This window comes from Bubalus bubalis, chromosome 8 (assembly GCF_019923935.1).
Source record: "Bubalus bubalis isolate 160015118507 breed Murrah chromosome 8, NDDB_SH_1, whole genome shotgun sequence".
Taxonomy (NCBI): domain Eukaryota; kingdom Metazoa; phylum Chordata; class Mammalia; order Artiodactyla; family Bovidae; genus Bubalus; species Bubalus bubalis.
Genome location: NC_059164.1, coordinates 10263863 through 10284034, shown reverse-complemented (window position 1 = coordinate 10284034; position 20172 = coordinate 10263863). Strand labels below are relative to the sequence as shown.

The window sequence follows — 20172 nt, the reverse complement described above, 5'->3', positions numbered from 1 at the left end:
AGAACTGGGGATTCAAGTCTATAAAACAATTGGAGCCCTCAAGTGTAAAGGTGTTATAAACACTTCCAATATATCTATGGTTTCCAAAGAAACCAGGCTATAACGTTACAAAACTATTTCCCACTTAAGAGTTCACCTCTTAAGGAGAGGATGTATTCAAGTCCAGGAGGGAAAAGAAAAACTACAAATTTTATATTGAATCACTACTTTCAAATTATCCAAAATACCACACTAATTAAAAATATCAACCCAGGCTCAGGCTTTCAATCCTATTCACTTTTGTAAGTGTAAAAAGTTAGTTATGACAGCTTAACAGTTCTCCTTAACGTTATTCAGTTCAATATTCTCTTTGAAAAGTAATTTAATTTTTAAACCCACAGAACAGCCTGGAAACTTATCATCTTCGGTAGTAGGTTTTTATTCAAATAAAAAGGTGAATGCAAAAATCTTCATTTCACAGGTCAGCTTTCAAAATCCTGCAGAAAAATGTAAAGTAGAATAAAAAAAGAAATGCAAACCAGCTTCCATTTCTGTACATAGTTTATCAGACCATAGTTCACATTCTATACCAGAATAAATACAGAATGCATTGTATTGGGCACAAGTGAGGGAGTAAAGAAAGTTTGCTCTTACACAGCATGAATTTAGGTTTGCCAGGACAAAAGGTTTATTTGTCTGCTTGCATTTTTCACGAGTCAACAACAACAACAAAAAGCTATTCTGTTATAATAAGTACTAAAAACAGAAATCACAGTCTTACTCAAGTTAACACCACATTAGAGTTCTAATTGAGAACAAAACAGGATTATCAAAAACTATACAGAGCTTAAAGGAAGAACAAAAACAGAGTTTTCAATATGCAGTCAGTATTATAAAAATCATAAATCACTGAAATTTTCTGTTTCCAAATGAAATAGGATTCAAGATTACAAATATCCTAAAACTATACATCTACCAATGTAAGTTTATAATGAATTGACAGATGTCTGATTACGCTGGGAAAATGGCATATTTTCTTAAAATTATTATTAGAACAACAATAATCTATCAAAGCAGCCGGTTTATCATCTTCTGTGTGTTTTAAATAAAACATAGCTTTTCAAGCCAACTCTGCTTTCTTCAGACTGTCAGTGCCATCTGGTGGAATATTATTAGCGCTACAATTTGAAAGGTTTTAGCAACATGATTTATAGATTTTTATAAAAAGGTTATTATTAAAGTAGCATTTTAATTCTTTCCTCAAAGTAACAACCCAAATATATACATATTTGTCTTTAAAGAAAGATATATTGAAGAAAAACAGATTTTATTCACAGAAATACACTGAATTATTAACATGTAATAAAAATCACAAAACGATCAAGCAAAACTTTCATATTTGATATGCTGCCAAATATTTTTACTTACTTCTCTTATTCAATAGCTATGCTATTTTATCCCAAGTTTATTCCTATGATAAAGAAACCATTAAAGCTAACTTCTTTGGAGGGAGGCATCAAATATACATCTATTTTTAAAAGCTATCTTTAAAAATGTCTCAACTTCAGTGAAAACTATCAAGCTATTTGCCACATGCCTGTCGAGCTAAAGCTGACGACAAGACACGTAAACTGAAGCACAGAGACAAGTCCAGTGTCTAAGCCTTAGGTTAGGGCTCCTGGTTTTAGTTTTCAAACACCTGATCAGACCCTCTCTTTACAAGAATTTCTTTTAAATTGAGATTTCTACCTATTCTGAGAAAAGATATCATAGCACCTTCAATCCCAGTGTCTAATGACCTTCCAATTCCTTCACCTTCGACAGCCAATAAAATCCTCAGTCCTAAATCCTGTTTCTTAAATGTCTCTCAAATTTTAACTTTTATTCATTTCCTAAACCTCATATTATCTTTTTAATCAGTATCCTGGCGCAGGACTGCCACTCAAAACTCTATCTGTACACTAGTTATCCTTCAAAAACAAATTCATCGCCAACTCTAGAAGACCCAGCACCCACGTCTGCCTACCCCCATCATTTCCTAGCTGTGCTACCACTATGCATATCTTACTAGAGACCTCTACTATATCCTCCCACGTTGTCTATTTTTGCTTGTCTCTTTTACTCAGGTTGAGGTAGGAACAGAGTCTTGTACCTCTTTGCATCTTCATAACTTAGTAACTACCTGGGTCAATGAATCATTGCCAAAAGCACAATAAATCATTGCCAGATCTTTTATGATCTGCTAGAAAGAGTGGTTAAGTATCCCAAAGCATCTAAAGCCAAGAGAAGCAGAATTTCATTAATGGTTAAAAAGAACACAGATAAACATTTTTATCCATGAGTGCCTAAGAAAAATTCTAAATAATTTTGCAGATCCACAGTTACAATCCCTCTCGGAACCACCTGCAGAAGATACCTGTCTTAAATGAAACATAATCGTAAATTCAAAGTTTTTATCCCAATCACTAAAGCTAAAAAAGTCTCCTAGTCAAAAGTGTTGAAACTAATTCTGTCTATATCGGACAGTAATATACTCATCTTCTTTAAAAAAAAAAAAAAAAAAACTGCTCAGTTTATTCTTTTGATTGTATTTTTATGTCATACCTCTCCTACAAATATTACAATAGAGATACTAAAAAAATCAGTGCTAAAAGGACTGGTTTAACCACATTTTCACAGATGAGGAAGCTGAGGTATAAAGCTATTAAAATGACTTCCCTTTAATAATAAGCTAAACGTTTAAGTCAATACTTGAACCAGCTCTTCCGGCTCTTATTCCAGCACTTTCCTCATGTCTTGGTAAAGTTCTGAAAATAAAGCTCTGTAATCAGAGTCATTTTAGGAGTCTTTTCATGAATACTAAGAAGTCAGTCAATCCATTTCTCTTACTTCACAGAGGTATTCTAAAAGCTAGCATACACTCTACCCAAAATCCCAGAATGTTATATAGTAGAAATGCCAGAGTAGGTAGGTACTCAATAAATATTTGTGGAATAAATTAGGCATAAAAAAATATTTTCTTATATTTAGACAAATATATTTTCAGGTTTTGACAGAAACAGATTTCTTTTGGCTCCACACCCTATATTTTTCTTTAATGAAAAAAATCAAAGTCATAGCTAAATCAACTATGCAAGAGTAAATGCAGCAGAATCCTATTTGTATTAATGAGTCAGTAAGATCAAGGCCTTAAAAAAAAAGAAACTAACCCCATCCCCCAAAAATTCTTATTGTTAAGGAGGCAGTATTTCAGTAAAAATTCATAAATAATATTAGTATTAGCTCTCTTTTTCAGGTTTATGACATGTAACTATTCCAACCAGTCCATTCTGAAGGAGATCAGCCCTGGGATTTCTTTGGAGGGAATGATGCTGAAGCTGAAACTCCAGTACTTTGGCCACCTCATGCGAAGAGTTGACTCATTGGAAAAGACTCTGATGCTGGGAGGGATTGGGGGCAGGAGGAGAAGGGGACGACAGAGGATGAGATGGCTGGATGGCATCACTGACTCGATGGACGTGAGTCTGAGTGAACTCGGGGAGTTGGTGATGGACAGAGAGGCCTGGCGTGCTGCGATTCATGGGGTCGCAAAGAGTCGGACACGACTGAGCGACTGAACCGAACCGATGGGAAGTTTACCTAAAGCCTAAATGTAGATTTATAAAGTTCAGGTATTTTTAAACCATGATTCAGCAAGTCCTTTCAAACAGTCCTAATAAGTTCTGTAACTATTAAACACATGGCTATTACAATTATTACATACTATAATAAATTTTGGTCTTAATTCTTCAGAATTCTTATAACCAATCAAATTATCTAAAAATCTTTCACATGATTCAAACAGTATACATTTCCTTAAATGAATATTCAGTCAATAAATACAGTATAGATTAATTTCTTATAGCCTTACCTGCTGCACCAAAAAAATCCCATTAATTTGAAAAAAACAGTACCTGTTTCCCAAAAATAAAATTTTAGATCATCGCTAACTCTTTATTCTACTTTTTTCCCCACAAAGATTGTCAGGAAAACTACCAAATTTTTATCTACAACAGTTTCTGTGGTCCCCCTTTCTTTCTCCGCATTGCACGCACAGCTTGGCCAATGGTTCCCAAACAAGGCTCCTCACCGGACTCGGCTGGGGATCCTTAAACACTACGGACGCTTAGCCCCACCCCCCACGCAGTAATTAGAGTGGGGTACCTCAGCGGTAAAGAATCTGCCAGCAACGCAGGAGAGGTTCGATCCCTGGGTTGGGAAGATCCCCTGGAGGAGGAAATCGCAACCCATTCCAGTATTCTTGCCTGGAGAATCCCATGGACGGAGGAGGCTAGCGGGCTACAGTCTATGGGGTCACAAAGAGTCAGACATGACTGAGCGACTAAGTAACAATGGCCTGGGTACTAGCAATTCTAATGTGCAAAATTTGCGCACCACTGACCTCGGCTCTGAAGTATTTAAGCTATGATTTTTTTAATCTACCTCCAAGTTTTCCTTTCCTATGGCAAATTCTGAAAAGAATCCGTTTTTTCTTTTTTACCTTCCATACTGTTTTCTCCACCAAATCCCAGATTTCCAGTATATGGATTATTATTGACTTGCATCTCCTCTAAAGATTGGATACAGTGTCATCTTGTCTATAAAATACATAAACTGTACCAGATGATTTCTAAGGTTTCTTCCACTCAGAATTTATATAGTACTCAAAAGGAAAAAAAAAACAATCAACAGTACTTTCTAGGTTATCAAGCTCCCCTGGCGCCCTTCCTCAGTTCTCCTTAACTACCCTCCTTTTTCTGCGTTGAACCATATGAAATCAGCCAATATTAAACCACTTCTAATCTAAAACACAGCCATTTCATATGCTCCATCTTAATAACCCCTCCTGCTTTCCCTTTATACATAACATACCCAAGCTAAACTTTCTTTCTTGAAAATCCCAATGAAATCTCAATTCCCTGTTATAACTTAGAAAGACACGATGACAAGAACAGGCAAAAGAAATGGGTACAGTCCTGAAGATAAAAGATGCTTTTTTTCTTTTGAATGTTCTACCCATACTTGAGTAAGGGAGAGCTATTAAATGAATTAATGTTTAAAAGTTTCTCTAGGCTAAAGGCTAAATTAAAGCAGAGATACTACAGTTTACCTAAACTGCCTTCTTAGTGTGTGTATATCAGACTACTGCCCCAGGCTTAACCATCATTCGAACCATTTACACCTGCTGACCCTGTGATTTCAGACTGTTCTCCCAGAGCCCACCATCTCAAAAGTACACAATGCCAAATATATACATGTATCTATTCTTTTTCAAATTCTTTTTCCATTTAGGTTATTACAGAATATTGAGTAGAGTTCCCTGTGCACTAATCAACTATGTGAGTGAATGAAGTCGCTCAGTCATGTCCGACTCTTTGCAACCCCATGGACTGTAGCCTACAAGGCTCCTCTGTCCATGGAATTTTCCAGGGAAGAGTACTAGAGTGGGTTGCCATTTCCTTCTCCAGGGGATCTTCCCGACCCAGGGATCAAACCCAAGTCTCCCGCATTGCAGGCAGACGCTTTACCATCTAAGCCACCAGGGAAGTTTATACTCCAATGTAAAACTTTTAAAAATTCTTAAAAAAAATTTTAATAAGAAAGTATACACTGCTGATCACTGATAGGGAGAGAGTTGGGAGTCAGTAAGAAGACTGTAAAATAAGATCATTACAAATTCACTACCTACCACTACTGGTAAGACATCATGAGCTCATGGTTTAAAGACAACAGAGAGTTCTATGCAATACATTATTGTATTTTTTTTTAAAGGGGCTCACTCATCAGTTTCACTGTGGTTCTGAAACATCTAATGCCATCTAATTCAAGGCATGTTCATAATGCCTGATACACTTTTTTTTAAGTCAAAGAAATAGAAAATGACCTGTCAATTAGGATTAATGGTTATCTCTCAATTCCCAATTTTATCACATCCAACAGTCTTTTATAACACTATGTATAACGATTCAAAATGCCTCTATAAGGCTTCTGTCTGAGCCATTTCATGCAAAAGGGTTGGTTAGAATTTCACTGTATATGGATCTGACCTAATATAAAAAAAGCTAAGCAGTAAATACAAAATTCACTTTAGGGGGTAAGGTGCCTCAAAGAGGTGGGAAATCCTCCTCCTAAGCAGCTGACACGGGGGTGTGATGAGGGGCCCTGTGACGGCCAGTCAAGAGAAACAAGCCCTTGTATTAAGCTGCCAGGCACAGAAAACAGTTTCAGATATGATCCCCAAATTGAACACCACAAGAGCAGACATTCAAAACTGGCTTTGATCTGTGCCGGAGCTACTACAGACGGAGGCAGCTCCAAGCAGTGGGGCCCCAGAGTGAGGCACAGCAGGGACTGGTTTATTTAACAATGGCTAATATTCCTCCTGGGGGGGAGCCAGCTAGCTTTCAAATAACACCTATTAAATTTGCAGATGGCCAAGTTCACATGAATATCAGGGGATTAAAATCCAAGATATCTACAATTTAGTATAAGCTATGCTTTAGCTACTTATTCAAATATCTCTGCTTCATCACGAAAACATAATTTACTATGATTTGGAGCTCAGAGTTACAGCATAAAAAGTAAATCATTTCATTTTATTTATCTGAATTACAGCAGATGAATCAATACGTTTCATTTATATATATATATATATCACTGCTTTCAGGCAAAGAATTTGATGCAGTAATCAACTCTAAATTTATCAATTTCACATTTTCTGTTTCACAATAATGAATCATACTGCATCCCAATGAGGATGAGAGCAAAAACAAGCCCCAAGCCTACTGCATTATAAAACTTTACCCAGCTCATCACAACAACCATATGCCTGTGGGAGGGAAAAGCTTCTGTGAATCAATTAGTATCCGAAGGCAATAATATTTTCTTCAGGAAGCAAAAAGTCACGCTCACTCATGTAGATCAATACCTTTCCAGGTACCCGGAGACTCTCAATGGCACCAAGATCACTGAGGCTCTCTGGAGGACTTTTCAGACCCTTCAAAAAAGAAAAAAAGATAAAAAAGAGAAGAATTTCAACTGTGCTGCACAACTGTAACATTAGAGAAAATACTATTTTGCTTGTCTTGTTATATTACCACCAAGTTTAATGATTTTGATGTGCAGATATGTGCGATTTGTTTATCTCCTTGAACAGTTGCTTTTTAACATTTTATTGTATAAAGAGAACTGCAGGAGGAGTCAAAAATAAGCTGCAAAGGCTTCCCCTTCTTTCACTGAGACCATCAGCTGATAGCAAAAGACTTTCCATTCATATTTCTCAACCCTAAGTTAGACTATACTTACTGAAATAAAAATCACCGTTTTAAAAAGACATGTTCCTGTTGTACAATATATAGAATGTGTTTCTAAAAATAGCTGTCACAATACATACAGTACTATTATTAAATCAAAGAAAGATGTACTTTTGGAAATTCAAGATAAAATCAATAAATGGCAACCTCATACCTAATGGCTGAAGTCTGAGTTAACCATTATTCAAAAACAACCAAAAGAGAAGAAACGTGGGTGACAAAAAGCATTCCATAAAAGCGCTTATCTATGAATCAGGACCAAATTCATTTGCCAAATTGGACCTTTGCAAAAAGGTCCAAGCATTATGACTGAGCTAACCAAAGATTTTTAAATAATGGTAAATTTTTAAATGATAAAGGCTTAATTAATACATAAGTAATCCCTAGGATTTACCTTATCGCTCTCATCAATGTACCCAATTCATACTACAGAACTGAGAGTTAAACCTCAAGTCTCACTGCTTTAGCTCTTTGGTTCTTTGTCTATTCCAGGTTCCCTCAGGGCTCAGTGGTCAATAATCTGCCTGCCAAGCCCGAGACCCAGGCTCGATCCCTGGGCTGGGAATATCCCCTGGAGAAGGAAATGGCAACCCACTCCAGGATTCTTGCCTGGAGTATCCCATGTACAGAGGAGCCTGGCAGGCTATGGTTCATGGATGACGTAGCAAAGAGTCAGACACGACTGAGTGACTATACAACAACTTTCTGCATTCAGGGATTCTGATTCAAGAATTCAGGGATTCTGAAAGGCTCATTTGTGCACCAGGGAACGTTATCAAGACAGAAAGAAGTGCGCAATTTAAATTTTCTTTAAAAGCCTCTTTTTAACATAGGCTATTCAAAGCAGACCCCTAAAATCCCTGTAATAATAGTCTGGAAGCAAAATCAGCCGGGACATGAACTTAAGGAGAGATTTATGCTGTTGAGTTTTTGTCCTTTAGCTATCCTATACTGGCCTTCTGATGTCCATAGCAACCAAAATATATGGCACATTTATTTGAGACTTAGAGTAGAACTTACTCATCTTTAAATTATAGAGGTGTATATTTTATCTTCCCTAATATAAAATACCGCCAATCATAGCTATAATTTTTTTATGACAAGGTGCTCTGTTTCATCCCCAATCTTCCATTTTCCCCAGAAAATGCCCCCCTCCACCGGCCTTCTCTCCCTCTTCTCTCTCTCTCTCTCCTTCCATACTCTCTCCCCTTCTCGTCCTCCCTCATTCTCCCCATCTTCCTCTCCCCGCACCCTTCTTGCTCTCTCATTCCACCCCACCAAACCAACACCCTACTTTCAGAGCTCCTCTATGAAATTTTCCTAAATCCTATGTTTCAAAGAAACACTATTTCTCAGCATCGCCTATGGACCAGCTCCATCACCTAGGAAGTTTTTTCCTAAGTCCCACCACGGATCTAATAAATAGGTATTTCTGGATCGGGACAAGGAATTGCAGTTTAACAAGCAACCCAGGTGACTGCTATCATTTCTAATGTTTTGGAAACCCTGCTAAACATTTCCCAACACCTCTGCCAAAGTAGCAGTTTTAAATAGTAAACATACCTCTCTCTCTGGACCCAAGAGAAGGGAAAGACCAAGTTCTGTTTGCCTGTCTAGCCTAGGGCTAGCACAATTCCAGGAACAGAGTAAACACCAAAGCAATTAGTAACTTATTTGGAGCCTTGGTTAAGCTCCAACCTCCAGCTAATTAAAACCCCGTTCCCATGAGAACATGAAACTGACTTTAAAATGAAGTTTCTAGGGAAATCTGCAGGAATAAGAAAAGCATATGGAAGCTTAAGGGCTTCCCAGGTGGCGCAGTAGTAAAGAATCTGCCTGCCAATACAGGAGACGCAAGAGACATGGGTTCAATCCGTGGGTTGGGAAGATTCCCTTGGAGTAGGAAATGACAATCCACTCCAGTATTCTTGCTTGGAAAATTTCATGGACAGAGGAACCTGGTGGGCTACAGACCATAGGGCCGCAAAGAGTCAGCCAGGACTATGCATGCATGCACGCATTGAGGCTTAAAGTCTTACAACGAGTGAGAAAATTAAAGTGTGAAACTACTGGTGCGTGTGTGTTTTCTTCCTTGTCCCAGTTTCTCACCAACAGTCATCATAAGGGCATAGCACCAAAAGTGGTGAAGAGGCAAGGCTAGATTACAGAATTACCCCTTGGACTGTAAGCAGATCAAACCAGTCCATCCTAAAGGAAACCAACCCTGAACACCCACTGGAAGGACTGATGCTGAAGGTGAAGCTCCAACACTTTGGCCACGTGATGCGAACATCTGACTCACTGGAAAAAACCGTGAGGCTGGAAAAGATGAAATAACCCTGATGCAAAAGGAAAAGGGGGTGACGGAGGATGAGATGGTTAGAGAGCATCACTGACTCAATGGATATGAATTTGAGCAAACTCAGGGAGAGAGTGGTGGAAAGAGGAGCCCCGCATGCTCTAGTGCATGGGATTTCTAAGAGTCAGACCCGAATCAGCAACTGAACAACAAAATACATTTTATATACACACACTTATATGCATTCATATACACATAAATAAAACTTCATAATTGATTCAAAACCACAACCAATCCTAAAGTATCTTTTTTAAATATAATGTTCATGCCTTTTAAACAAACCATTTGTTTAACCAACCTAACAGAAATTCTTGGAAGAATATATCAGGTGTCATTTTCTCTTTCCCCAGAGTTATGAGGAAAGAATCCAATGTCTAAAACAAGCAAACAAGTGGTATATACCAGCATCTAGAAAAACACCTTGCCTCCAAGTTAGTTATCACACAATAATTTGCTACTAATATGAATACATGGCAACTTTCTACCAAACGTACAAAATAAAAGTAATAAAAACTGGAAACCCTATATCCATGTTAGGAAGCAAGGGATTCAAAGAATGGCTTCTGCCATCTTGAACAACCTGCCTATCCTTATAGTCTAATGACAGTAACAATAACTCAGAGGCTCTTATAAGGGATAAAGGAGGTAACATACGAGAGGCCACAAACAGAGTCTGGTACATGGTAAACACCCTTTAAGTGTTCACCATTATTCTGAACATCACAGAGAAATGCTTTTATCTCATCAAGACAGAAACCAAGAGTTAGGTAAAGGCCTCAAAGCATAATATCTGACACTCATCTGTATTTTAGGATTATAGATCTGATTAGCAATTTTATAAATCTCTATTAACAAATATGAAGTCATCATTTTTATTTTATCTTCACCTCTTTAAAGCAGGAAGTGATGGTTATAGCTACGCTGCTGCTGCTGTTCAATCGCTAAGTCACGTCTGACTTTTTGTGACCCCGTGGACTGCAGCATGCCAGACTCCTCTGTCCTCCACTATCTCCCAGAGTTTGCTCAGGATCATGTCCAGTGCGTTGCTGATGCTATCTAACCATCTCATCCTCTGCTGCCGTCTTCTCCTTTTTGCCTTCAATCTTTCCCACCATCAGGGTCTTTTCCAACGAGTCGGCTCTTCACATTAGGTGGCCAAAGTATAGGAGCTTCAGGTTCTATAACTATAGTGCTCTGCCTTTATTAAATTGAAACTTTCACTCTAATCATTAGCCATTGTTGGATTTTCTCTTGTATCTGGTTTTTGTTTTCATAATTTCCCTATACAAAATCCATCATACATAATACCTGCCTCTGCAACTTTCTTTGCCCGATCAGATTACACGTTAGATTTACTTCTGTTTCGTCTACGTGAATCTTCAGCTTCCATCGATGAGACCAGCAACGAAGGTCCCAATGGTCAAAAGAAGCATGTAACGTGGTTTGTGATTCCTTCTCTTTTCAAGCAAAAGTTTTGGCAAAATTCAGAGTGCTTACCCTCAGCCCTCGGTTTCTCCCAAACCCATCCGCATCGGGCATTCCTCCTCACCACCTTACCGCAGCGCTGCTGTGAGGTCACCAGTGACCTTACTGCTGCTCAGGGCAGAGGCGCACTCCCATTCTCACCCTCCACGGCCCACGTGCAGCATTTAATACAGCTGATCACTCCCTCTTCTTTTCAGTTCTTTACTTGGACCTAACTGGTTGGGATGGTCTCTTTATCCAACAGATATGTACTGAGCATCTGCTACAGGAGAGGCGCTCTTTGGGATGCTCCTTGGGATGCAGGAGAACGCTTCCGGGGGGATGCTGCTCACCTCAGTGCTCCTTCTCAATCTGCCTTCCTAAATCCCCGAGCTCAGAACACAGAGTTCTCAAAAGCTCCAACTGTGGACTCTTGTTTTATTTTTACACTTACACCACCGGTGATCTTAGCCAGCACACACCCTCCTTCTACTCGTGACTCCTGAATGTTTACCTATACCCTGGACTTCGCCTCAAAAATTCAAGCTCTTTCAGCCAACTGCCTACTTTCTTCCTCCAAAAAGCCAAGAGGCTTTCAAATGAACAAGTCTAAAAACCTGCTTCCTTCCTTCAATCTGTTCCTCCCTCAGTCTTACCCAGGTCAATTCAATTCTTCCAGTTGCTGGGGCCAAACCATTTGGAGTCAACCTTGAAGTTTCTCTTTCTCTCACAGCCCAAATCCGATCTATTAAGAAATTCTGCCAACTCCACATCCACAATATACCCACGATCTGACCTTTTCTCAACACCTCCACTGCTAGCATCCTGAGGCAGGCCCACATCCTGTCTCACATGGATTACTGTATTAGCATCCTTACGGGCCACCCTGGCCTTACCATGAGTGAGAAGAGAAGCAGAGAAGATGAGATGGAGATGAGACGCTACATGATCTGGCTTCCTGCCCTTGCTCTCTGACCTCATCTCCCACCATTTCTCTCGTCACTCACTTCACTCCTCCCACACTGGCCTCTTGCTGCCCTTCAAAGACGCTCCTGCCTCAAGGCCTCTGCATCTGCTTTTCCTTCCACCCAGAATGCTCCTTCCCAGACATCCCCAGAGCTCACTCCCTCACCTCCTTCAGGTTTTACCTCAAATGTCACCTTCTCAGAGGCCTTCTATGGCCACCATATCTAAAAAGTGCTGCGTGGGCTCAGTTGCTCAGTCGTGTCCGAATCTTTGCGACCCCGTGGACTGTAGCCCACCAGGCTCCTCTGTCCATGGGATTTCCTAGGCAAAAATATTGGAGCAAGGTGCCATTTTCTCCCGCGGGGGATCTTCCAGACTCAGGGATCAAACCTACGTCCCTCACCTCCTGCATCGGCAGGAGGATTCTTTACCACTGAGCCACCTGGAAAGCCCCATCTAAAAGTTATAAATGACCCTAAATCGTCAACAACTCCCAGAACTCTCTATCCTCTATTCCTCTGAAACGTGTATCACCATGACTGCCTTCACACATGTCTGTTCTGTTACTGCTGCATTCCCCAGACTTAGAATGGTGCCTGGTACATAAAGTTCGGTAAGCACTGGTTGAACAAACTGAAAGAACAGAGGCCAGCATCATGGAGAAAGCAGAACAAAGGAACTCATGTAAACAGAGAGAGCTAACAAAGGCTGCTCTACATTCTCCTCCAAACCAAGATCCCTGGAGAGCTGAAATGCCAAAAAGTGTCAGAGACCTTAATTTCCTACCTCTTCACATTCACAGCAATACATTATCAGCATATTCTTTAGCCCCTCCAAAAAGAAACATCTTTATTCGTATTTATTTGTAATACTGCTATATTTAACCTAACAATAAACAGTACAAATAAAATTCCCAATGCTAGGCAGCACCCTACTTTCATACATCATAGATTCATAAAAAGTGTATGAATAATGATTAAATATGAGGCTTCTCTGATGGTTCAGAGAGTAAAGAATCTGCCTGCAATGCAGGAGATCCAAGTTCGATCCCTGGGTCAGGAAGATCCCCTACTGGAAGGAATGGCAAACCATTCCAGTATTCTTGCCTGGAGAATTCCATGGACAAAGGAGCCTGGCGTGCTACAGTCCATGGAGTTGCAAAGCGTCAGACATGACTGAGCAACTAACACACACAAATATGTGGAAGTCAAACCATAAACAAATATAATTAGGATGACCTTAAAAATCTGTGTGAAACTCCTAATTTTACCTCACCTCCTATACAGTACAGTTCCAACTTTTTGTATGTGTTCTTTAGCTTTTTTTTTTTTCTATCCCAACTAAACACAGATTTTACCTGCTCAATCTGATAAACAAATGACTGAGGCTGAAGAGTCACCATTTTCAGAACAATTTCACTACATTCAGGAGACATAAACTTATTATCACTGGTTATCTGGACTTTTGTATTTTTTCTCTCTCACTCACTCTTACAAAGCAGGGTTAGAAAACAAACCAACCAAAGTACAATGATGGCAACGTTGACTACGCTGAACCACCAGCAAGCAACAGGAGACGGCACCAAACTTAGCTGCTGCACAGAAGTCCAAATTCAGCACGCCAGAGGCAGTTTAGGGGCATTAATGGGATAATGTACAGAAGTGTATATTGTTTTAAAAGTCAAATAGCTACCAAAGTCAGCCTGAAATCAACGATTCTTTGAATTTCTGCAACATCCAGCTTCTAGTTTTCCCGCTTTTCCACCATCCATGCAGCCACTGAGATAATCTCTGTGGTTATGCATTTCTTTGTTAGCCCCAGGAACTGTTAACTCCTTTATCGCTCTACTTTGATCTTATCATATAAACATTGCTAGGAAAGCCCCATGTGATACATGCTATCATTCCTGTTAGAAAGATGTGAAAACAGATGTTCCAAAAAGGCAACAATGGGGCAAGGACAGCCTCTTCATTAAATGGAGCTGGGGAAACTGGGACAGCTATGTGTAAAAGAATGAAATTAGAACACTTCCTAACACCATACACAAAGATAAACACAAAATGGATTAAAGACCTAAGTGTAAGACCAGAAACTATAAAACTCTTAGAGGAAAACATAGGCAGAACACTCAATGACACAGATCAAAGCGAGATCCTCTATGACCCTTCTCCTGAAGTAATGAAAATAAAAACAAAAATAAACAAGCTGGCCCCAGTTAAATTCAAAGGCTTTTGCACAGCAAAAGACACTATAAACAAGGTGAAAAGGCAACCCTCAGAATGGGACAAAATAACAGTAAATGAAACAACTGATAAAGGATTAATTTCCAAAATATACAAGCAGCTTATACAACTCAATACCAGAAAAACAAACAACCCAATCAAAAAGTGGGAAAAAGACCTAAACAGACACTTCTCCAAAGGAGACATACATATGGCTAACAAAAACACATGAAAAGATGCTCAACATCGCTCATTATTAGAGAAATGCAAAACAGAACTACAATGAGGTATCACCTCACATCGGTCAGAATGGCCATCATCAAAAAGTCTATAAATAATAAATGCTGGAGAGGGTGTGAAGAAAAGAGAACCCTCTCATACTGCTGGTGGGAATGTAAATTGATACAGCCACTAAAGAAGAGAGCATGGAGATTCCTTAAAAAAAAAAACTGGGAATAAAACCACCATATGACCCAGCAATTCCACTACTAAGCATTTACGCTGAGAAAACCAAAACTGAAAAAGACACGTGTACCCCAATGTTCACTGCAGCACTATTTACAATAGCTAGAACATGGAAGCAACCTAGATGTCCACTGACAGATCAATGGATAAAGAAGCTGTGGTACATATACACAATGGAATATTACTCAGCCATAAAAAGGAACACATTTGAGTCAGTTCTAATGAGGTGGGTGAACCTAGAGCCTATTATACAGTGAAGTAAGTCAGAAAGAGAAAGATAAATACTGTATACTAACACATATATCGGAGAAGGCAATGGCACCCCACTCCAGTACTCTTGCCTGGAAAATCCCATGGACGGAGGAGCCTGGCGGGCTACAGTCCATGGGGTCGCTAAGAGTCGGGCAGGACTGAGCGACTTCACTTTCACTTTTCACTTTCATGCACTGGAGAAGGAAATGGCAACCCACTCCAGTGTTCTTGCCTGGAGAATCCCAGGGACGGGGGAGCCTGGTGGGCTGCCGTCTATGGGGTCGCAGAGAGTCAGATACGACTGAAGCGACTTAGCAGCAGCAGCAACACATATATATAGGATCTAGAAAGATGGCACTGATGAAATTATCTGCAGGGCAGCAATGGAGACACAGACATAGAACAGACCTGTGGACATGGCGGGCGGGGCTGGGGAGGGTGAGATGTATGCAGAAAATAACATGGACACTTACATTACCATATGCAAAATAGACAGCCAATGGGAATTTGCTGTATGACTTAGGAAACTCAAACAGGGGCTCTGTATCAACCTAGAGGGGGTAGGATGGGCAGGGAGATGGGAGAGAGGTTTAAGGGTGAGGAGACATATGTATACCTATGGCTGATTCATGTTGATGTTTGGCAGAAACCAACAAAATTCTGTAAATCAATTATCCTTCAATTAAAAACTAAAATTTTTTTTTTAAGTTAAGTAAAGTTGCTCAAGGTCACACAGCTACAGGATGGACCAGGATTCAAACCCATCCTCAAGAAAGAAGTGTTATGAAGCATAAGACCAGGACTCAACAAATGTAAGAACTGTCAAATCTTACTATCCACTTAATTAAATATTTTATAATTCACAGAACTTTAAAACTTTATCTTCATGACAATAACAACATAATTTGACAGAGGACAATAATCACATAGAATTTGTGTATTCTTCACCAGAGACCTACAATGTGTAATTTATTCAGATGTCTCTCAAATTCTAAACTATCAAATAAGAATTTAATGTGGAATTTGTAGTCTTTTTTCCATGAACAAAAATATTCACGAATCTTTCACTAAATGCTTTGCCTCAACATTCTCCAAAGTTCTCAAAATGACACTGATTTAAAATTCTAATCTAAATTACCCTCTCTAATATAAAAATAAAGAATGATCAATTCTAGTAAAATACTAGAGCTGAAACAAATAAAGGTATCTAAAACCAAACCATAATCAATAAGTATATAAAAGTAGATTTCTGCCATTTCTGATTTGAAAGAAGCTGACACGTTATTAGGATATCCCTATAATTTATGACAGAAAACAGCCAAAGTTTTTATTCAAGATTTAACATTCTGGCAAAAAATAAAAGATCATTATTTTGCCATGACAATGACTTTTTTAAAGTATCATTTCACAGACACTGATGACTTTCATAACAGAACTGTGAAACAAGATGAACAAAAATAATTATTATTCTCACTTTCACGTAAGGAAATTTATGCTACTAGATTTAGGGACTTGCCCAAATAAAGCTATCAATATCAATTCTGCCTTCAAATTACTGCTTGCCGCCCCCGCCGCCCCCCCCCCCACTCTTTCTAGTCATCTCTATTGTACAGACCTCACTTACACCCAGGCCACCCTCAGACAACCAGACAGTTTGGGGATAAAGGGAACCCGGCAGTATAGCTAGGGCGATCACTGGAAAACTGGCAAAAGGGGGGAGGGGGAGACAAAGACAGCCTCCGGCTCCCTCATTGGTCTTATCTAAAGGAATGTTCTTGGGTCACCGGGTCCCACCTGAGCAAGGCTCCGAACCCCGAGGGTCAGGTGAGTTTTCCAGGGTGTGCCCGGAATTTATAGTGCCCCTGACACCTGCCACCACCTATAACTTGGGTGTCTGCTTGCCTGCGGCCCAGGGACAGAATATCTCGGCTCGTCTCCCAGCAGAGATGAAGGAGACTTTTGCTTCAGCCTCTGCAACTTACCTGCCGGGTCATAAGAGATTTGATTTTTTGCATGTCGAATTCGTGAGGCGGTATCCTGCAGCAGAGAACTAACAAATCACTCACAACCACCAAACTGCTGGCCCCGACACAGGGAAGCCATAGTGAGTAGTCACGTGGAACTGCCGACCTGGGTTTCCCTTCCTTTCTCCTAGCATGCTGGGAATTGTAGTCCTCCGGCTGCCATCGCCCCTGCAATGGAGGCGAGAGAACGGTCCAGGTACTACATTTCCCAGCAAGTACAACAGCTGACGCTTCAGATAAATGCACAAAACTTGTTGCTCTTGAGAGACCGCGGCAGTCGCCGGTCTTTAAAGAGGTGCTAGGTATCGGTAACTCTGCTTCGGGGAGGCGGCAAAAACTTAATTCTTAGGTGACCAGGAACAAATACTGAGGCGACAGTATATAAACCTGACTGACATGAGGCCCCTTAGGGATGTAGTGGAGGAAACCCCACCTGGTCTCCGGGGCGAAGTGAAAGGACGACAGGCTGACGCGAAGGGGCTGGACGCCCCAGGAGAACTTGGCATTCCCCAGGTGGCGCTGGGCTTGGCCTGAGGAAAAGTGTGGGCCAGGTTGTCCAGTGCTGGCTGTCCAGGTTAGAGCTCTTCTTCCTCAGTCTTGGTATTCAAAGCAGAAAACTAACACCAAAGGGTTTAATTCCCCACTTACCATTTTACCACCTGTGTAATCTAAGGCAAATCAAGATAGAAAATATTAATATAGCAATAGTAATAAGTAGGCATGTCACTTTAATGTCCTCTTTTCAACTTACAGCAGTTTAGTTACATTGGGGAAAGCAATAGGGCAGTCTTTGGGGGCTCAACTTAAGAAAGAACTTGCCAATTATAAGAATAAAAGGAAAAGTGACCCAGAGCTAACAATTAATAATAGCACACGTGTATTGAGAGCTAGTTACCTGTCAGAAACTTAGTGCAGAAACTTTGCTAATAGCTTTACACGTGGTATCTCACTTATCCACACAAGTAAGTGAATGCAATTTATAAATTGTAAGGCGCTTCATAATTAGGAAGGATTATAGTCGTAATTCTACACAGTTCTCTACTCCAACAGAACCACCCTGTGCATAGTTTTATCACTGTGCCTGACAGTTCCTTTTGAAATATATGCTCACCTATATGCTTTTCTGACTCTCTCACGTCTAAGCCCGTGAAGAAATTCCAGTGCCTTTTGGGCAACCTTAGTGTAGTTTATTACAGCGGATTACCTGTTATAATCTTAATTGCCAGACAGTTCTTATTGATTGGAAGTCTCTGAAAGAGAAACTGCTTGCCATATTAGCATATGAAATGAAACCCAATTCACTAAACATTTGTTGATTTCTGGGCACTAGTCAACCCTATTCTGAGCACTTCAGATTGATAAAATACAATCGTGATCCTTAAGGAGTTTACAATTTAAACAGTATTATTAGAGGGGATCTAAGTCCAGTAGTTCTCAAACGTGATTGTGCAGATTCACCTGAGGAGGGTACTGTTGTTACCATTTTTATGAGAGTTCTTTGAGACCTTCAGTGATTTTTATAGGCAGCCAGCTGAAGCATTTAAAATACACTGTTTAGAATGAACCCAGATCCAGACCCAGAATTTTTCCCCTCATACACAAGGTTGCAGGTGACAAAGAGAAGCTTTTTTTTTTTCCACTCATTTGGTTTTTTCCTATCAGCCAAATTGGGGAAAAGAGTGGTTTCTGTATCTGCTTGACCTGAAAAGGCAAGAAAGCATTAAAACTCTATTTAACTCTTAATACTCTACATTTTAGTATGTTTCTTTTTAACTAAAAGGAAATGGACAACCCAGGCCTCTAAAAGTTCAAAGGCTGTAGCTATAATAGTAGAAGCATGGAAAGTAAATCAGTGCTATTGTCTAAATAAAATATATGCCCTAATTCAGCATACCCTAACCCTATAGAAAATAGTTGAACTAAACATGATAGGTTTTTTGACTCCCTAAGCTAAAAAATAAAAACAAAAACCTAGAGTCCTAAAGCACACTTTTTTAAAAAGGTGAAGCATGTTATTTCATTTCCATTTTTCAAAACTACATATATAAAACTTATTAGAGGACTTCCCTGGTGGTCCGGTGGCTGATTCCACACTCCCAATGCAGGGGACCCAGATTCAATCCCTGGTCAGGGAACAAGATCCCTCAGGCTGCAACTAAGAATTCGCATGCTGCAACTAAAGATCCAAAAGTAAATAAATGCATTAGACTTATTTAGTGCTCACACAGTTGTCCGAGGGTCATTAGTGGTAGACCAGAACAAACTAGTGGAAAGTGTGGATGGCCTCCCAGCAAATCTTGACAAAAGTTTTTAGGATAGTAGTCCCTCTGTTAAGGAATGCCAGGCCTGTTTTTGTAGATTGGAATATCCAGGCTAAGAAGTAAGTAGATCTGATTCAGGGCAGTCGCGTTAAGTAAAGTAGGATTCCTGTAAAGTAGGATACAGTAGGATATCCTACTGTAAAGTAGGATAAGGGCTTCCCTGGTGGCTCAGACAGTAAAGAATCTGCCTGCAGTGCGGGAGACCTGGGATCACTGGGTAGGGAAGATCCCCTAGGGAAGGGAATGGCAACTCACTCCAATATTCTTGCCTGGAGAATCTCCATGGACAGAGGAGCCTGGCGGGCTACAGTCCACAGGTTTGCAAAGAGTCGGACATGACTGAGCGACTCACATACACATGCGCGCGCACACACACCCACACACACACACCCACACCCCCCCCATAAGGGCATATTTCTGATAGCCCAAATAGAAGGAGCCTCTGAAGCTTAAAAAGCGGAGATCCTGGTTTGATAAAACCAGGATGAATTTCTAGTCATCCTATAAATATCAAAGCAGCAGAAAGATGTGGCCTCCCCAGCAAAACGTAAAGACATTTCCTGAGCAAGCAGTAGTAGAAAAACAGGACACTTGCTGAAGGTAAAGCAGTGACCTGGAGAGGGGCCCTGGAAGGAAGACGTTGCTGATAATCATTTAGTGGCCATATGAATTGATCAGGGTTTCTGGGAGGCAGTACTATAGACCTAACTCTATAGGAGTTAGCACAGGCATGGGTGGTTGTGATGGCCTTCTCTAGCAGCCACCTCT

At 40.1% G+C, this 20172-nt stretch overlaps 1 protein-coding gene across 4 annotated transcripts in view; it reads right to left on the bottom strand.

Moving 5' to 3' along the window:
• The window catches only part of VPS50 (VPS50 subunit of EARP/GARPII complex), a 131061-nt gene extending 113864 nt beyond the window's left edge, over positions 1 to 17197 (bottom strand). The window contains exons 1-2 of one of the 4 annotated variants that reach the window (XM_006078319.4): positions 17042 to 17197; positions 6947 to 7015 (exon numbers count right to left, since the gene is read on the bottom strand). In XM_006078319.4, the coding sequence (XP_006078381.3) occupies positions 6947 to 7015; positions 17042 to 17074 (102 nt within the window). In that variant the 5' untranslated portion in view covers positions 17075 to 17197. Of the gene's footprint in view, positions 1 to 6946; positions 7016 to 11810; positions 12340 to 17041 lie in introns of those variants that run through there. The other 3 variants (XM_045166347.1, XM_045166346.1, XM_045166345.1) reach the window with 3 other exon arrangements.
• Positions 17198 to 20172: the final 2975 nt, after the last annotated feature.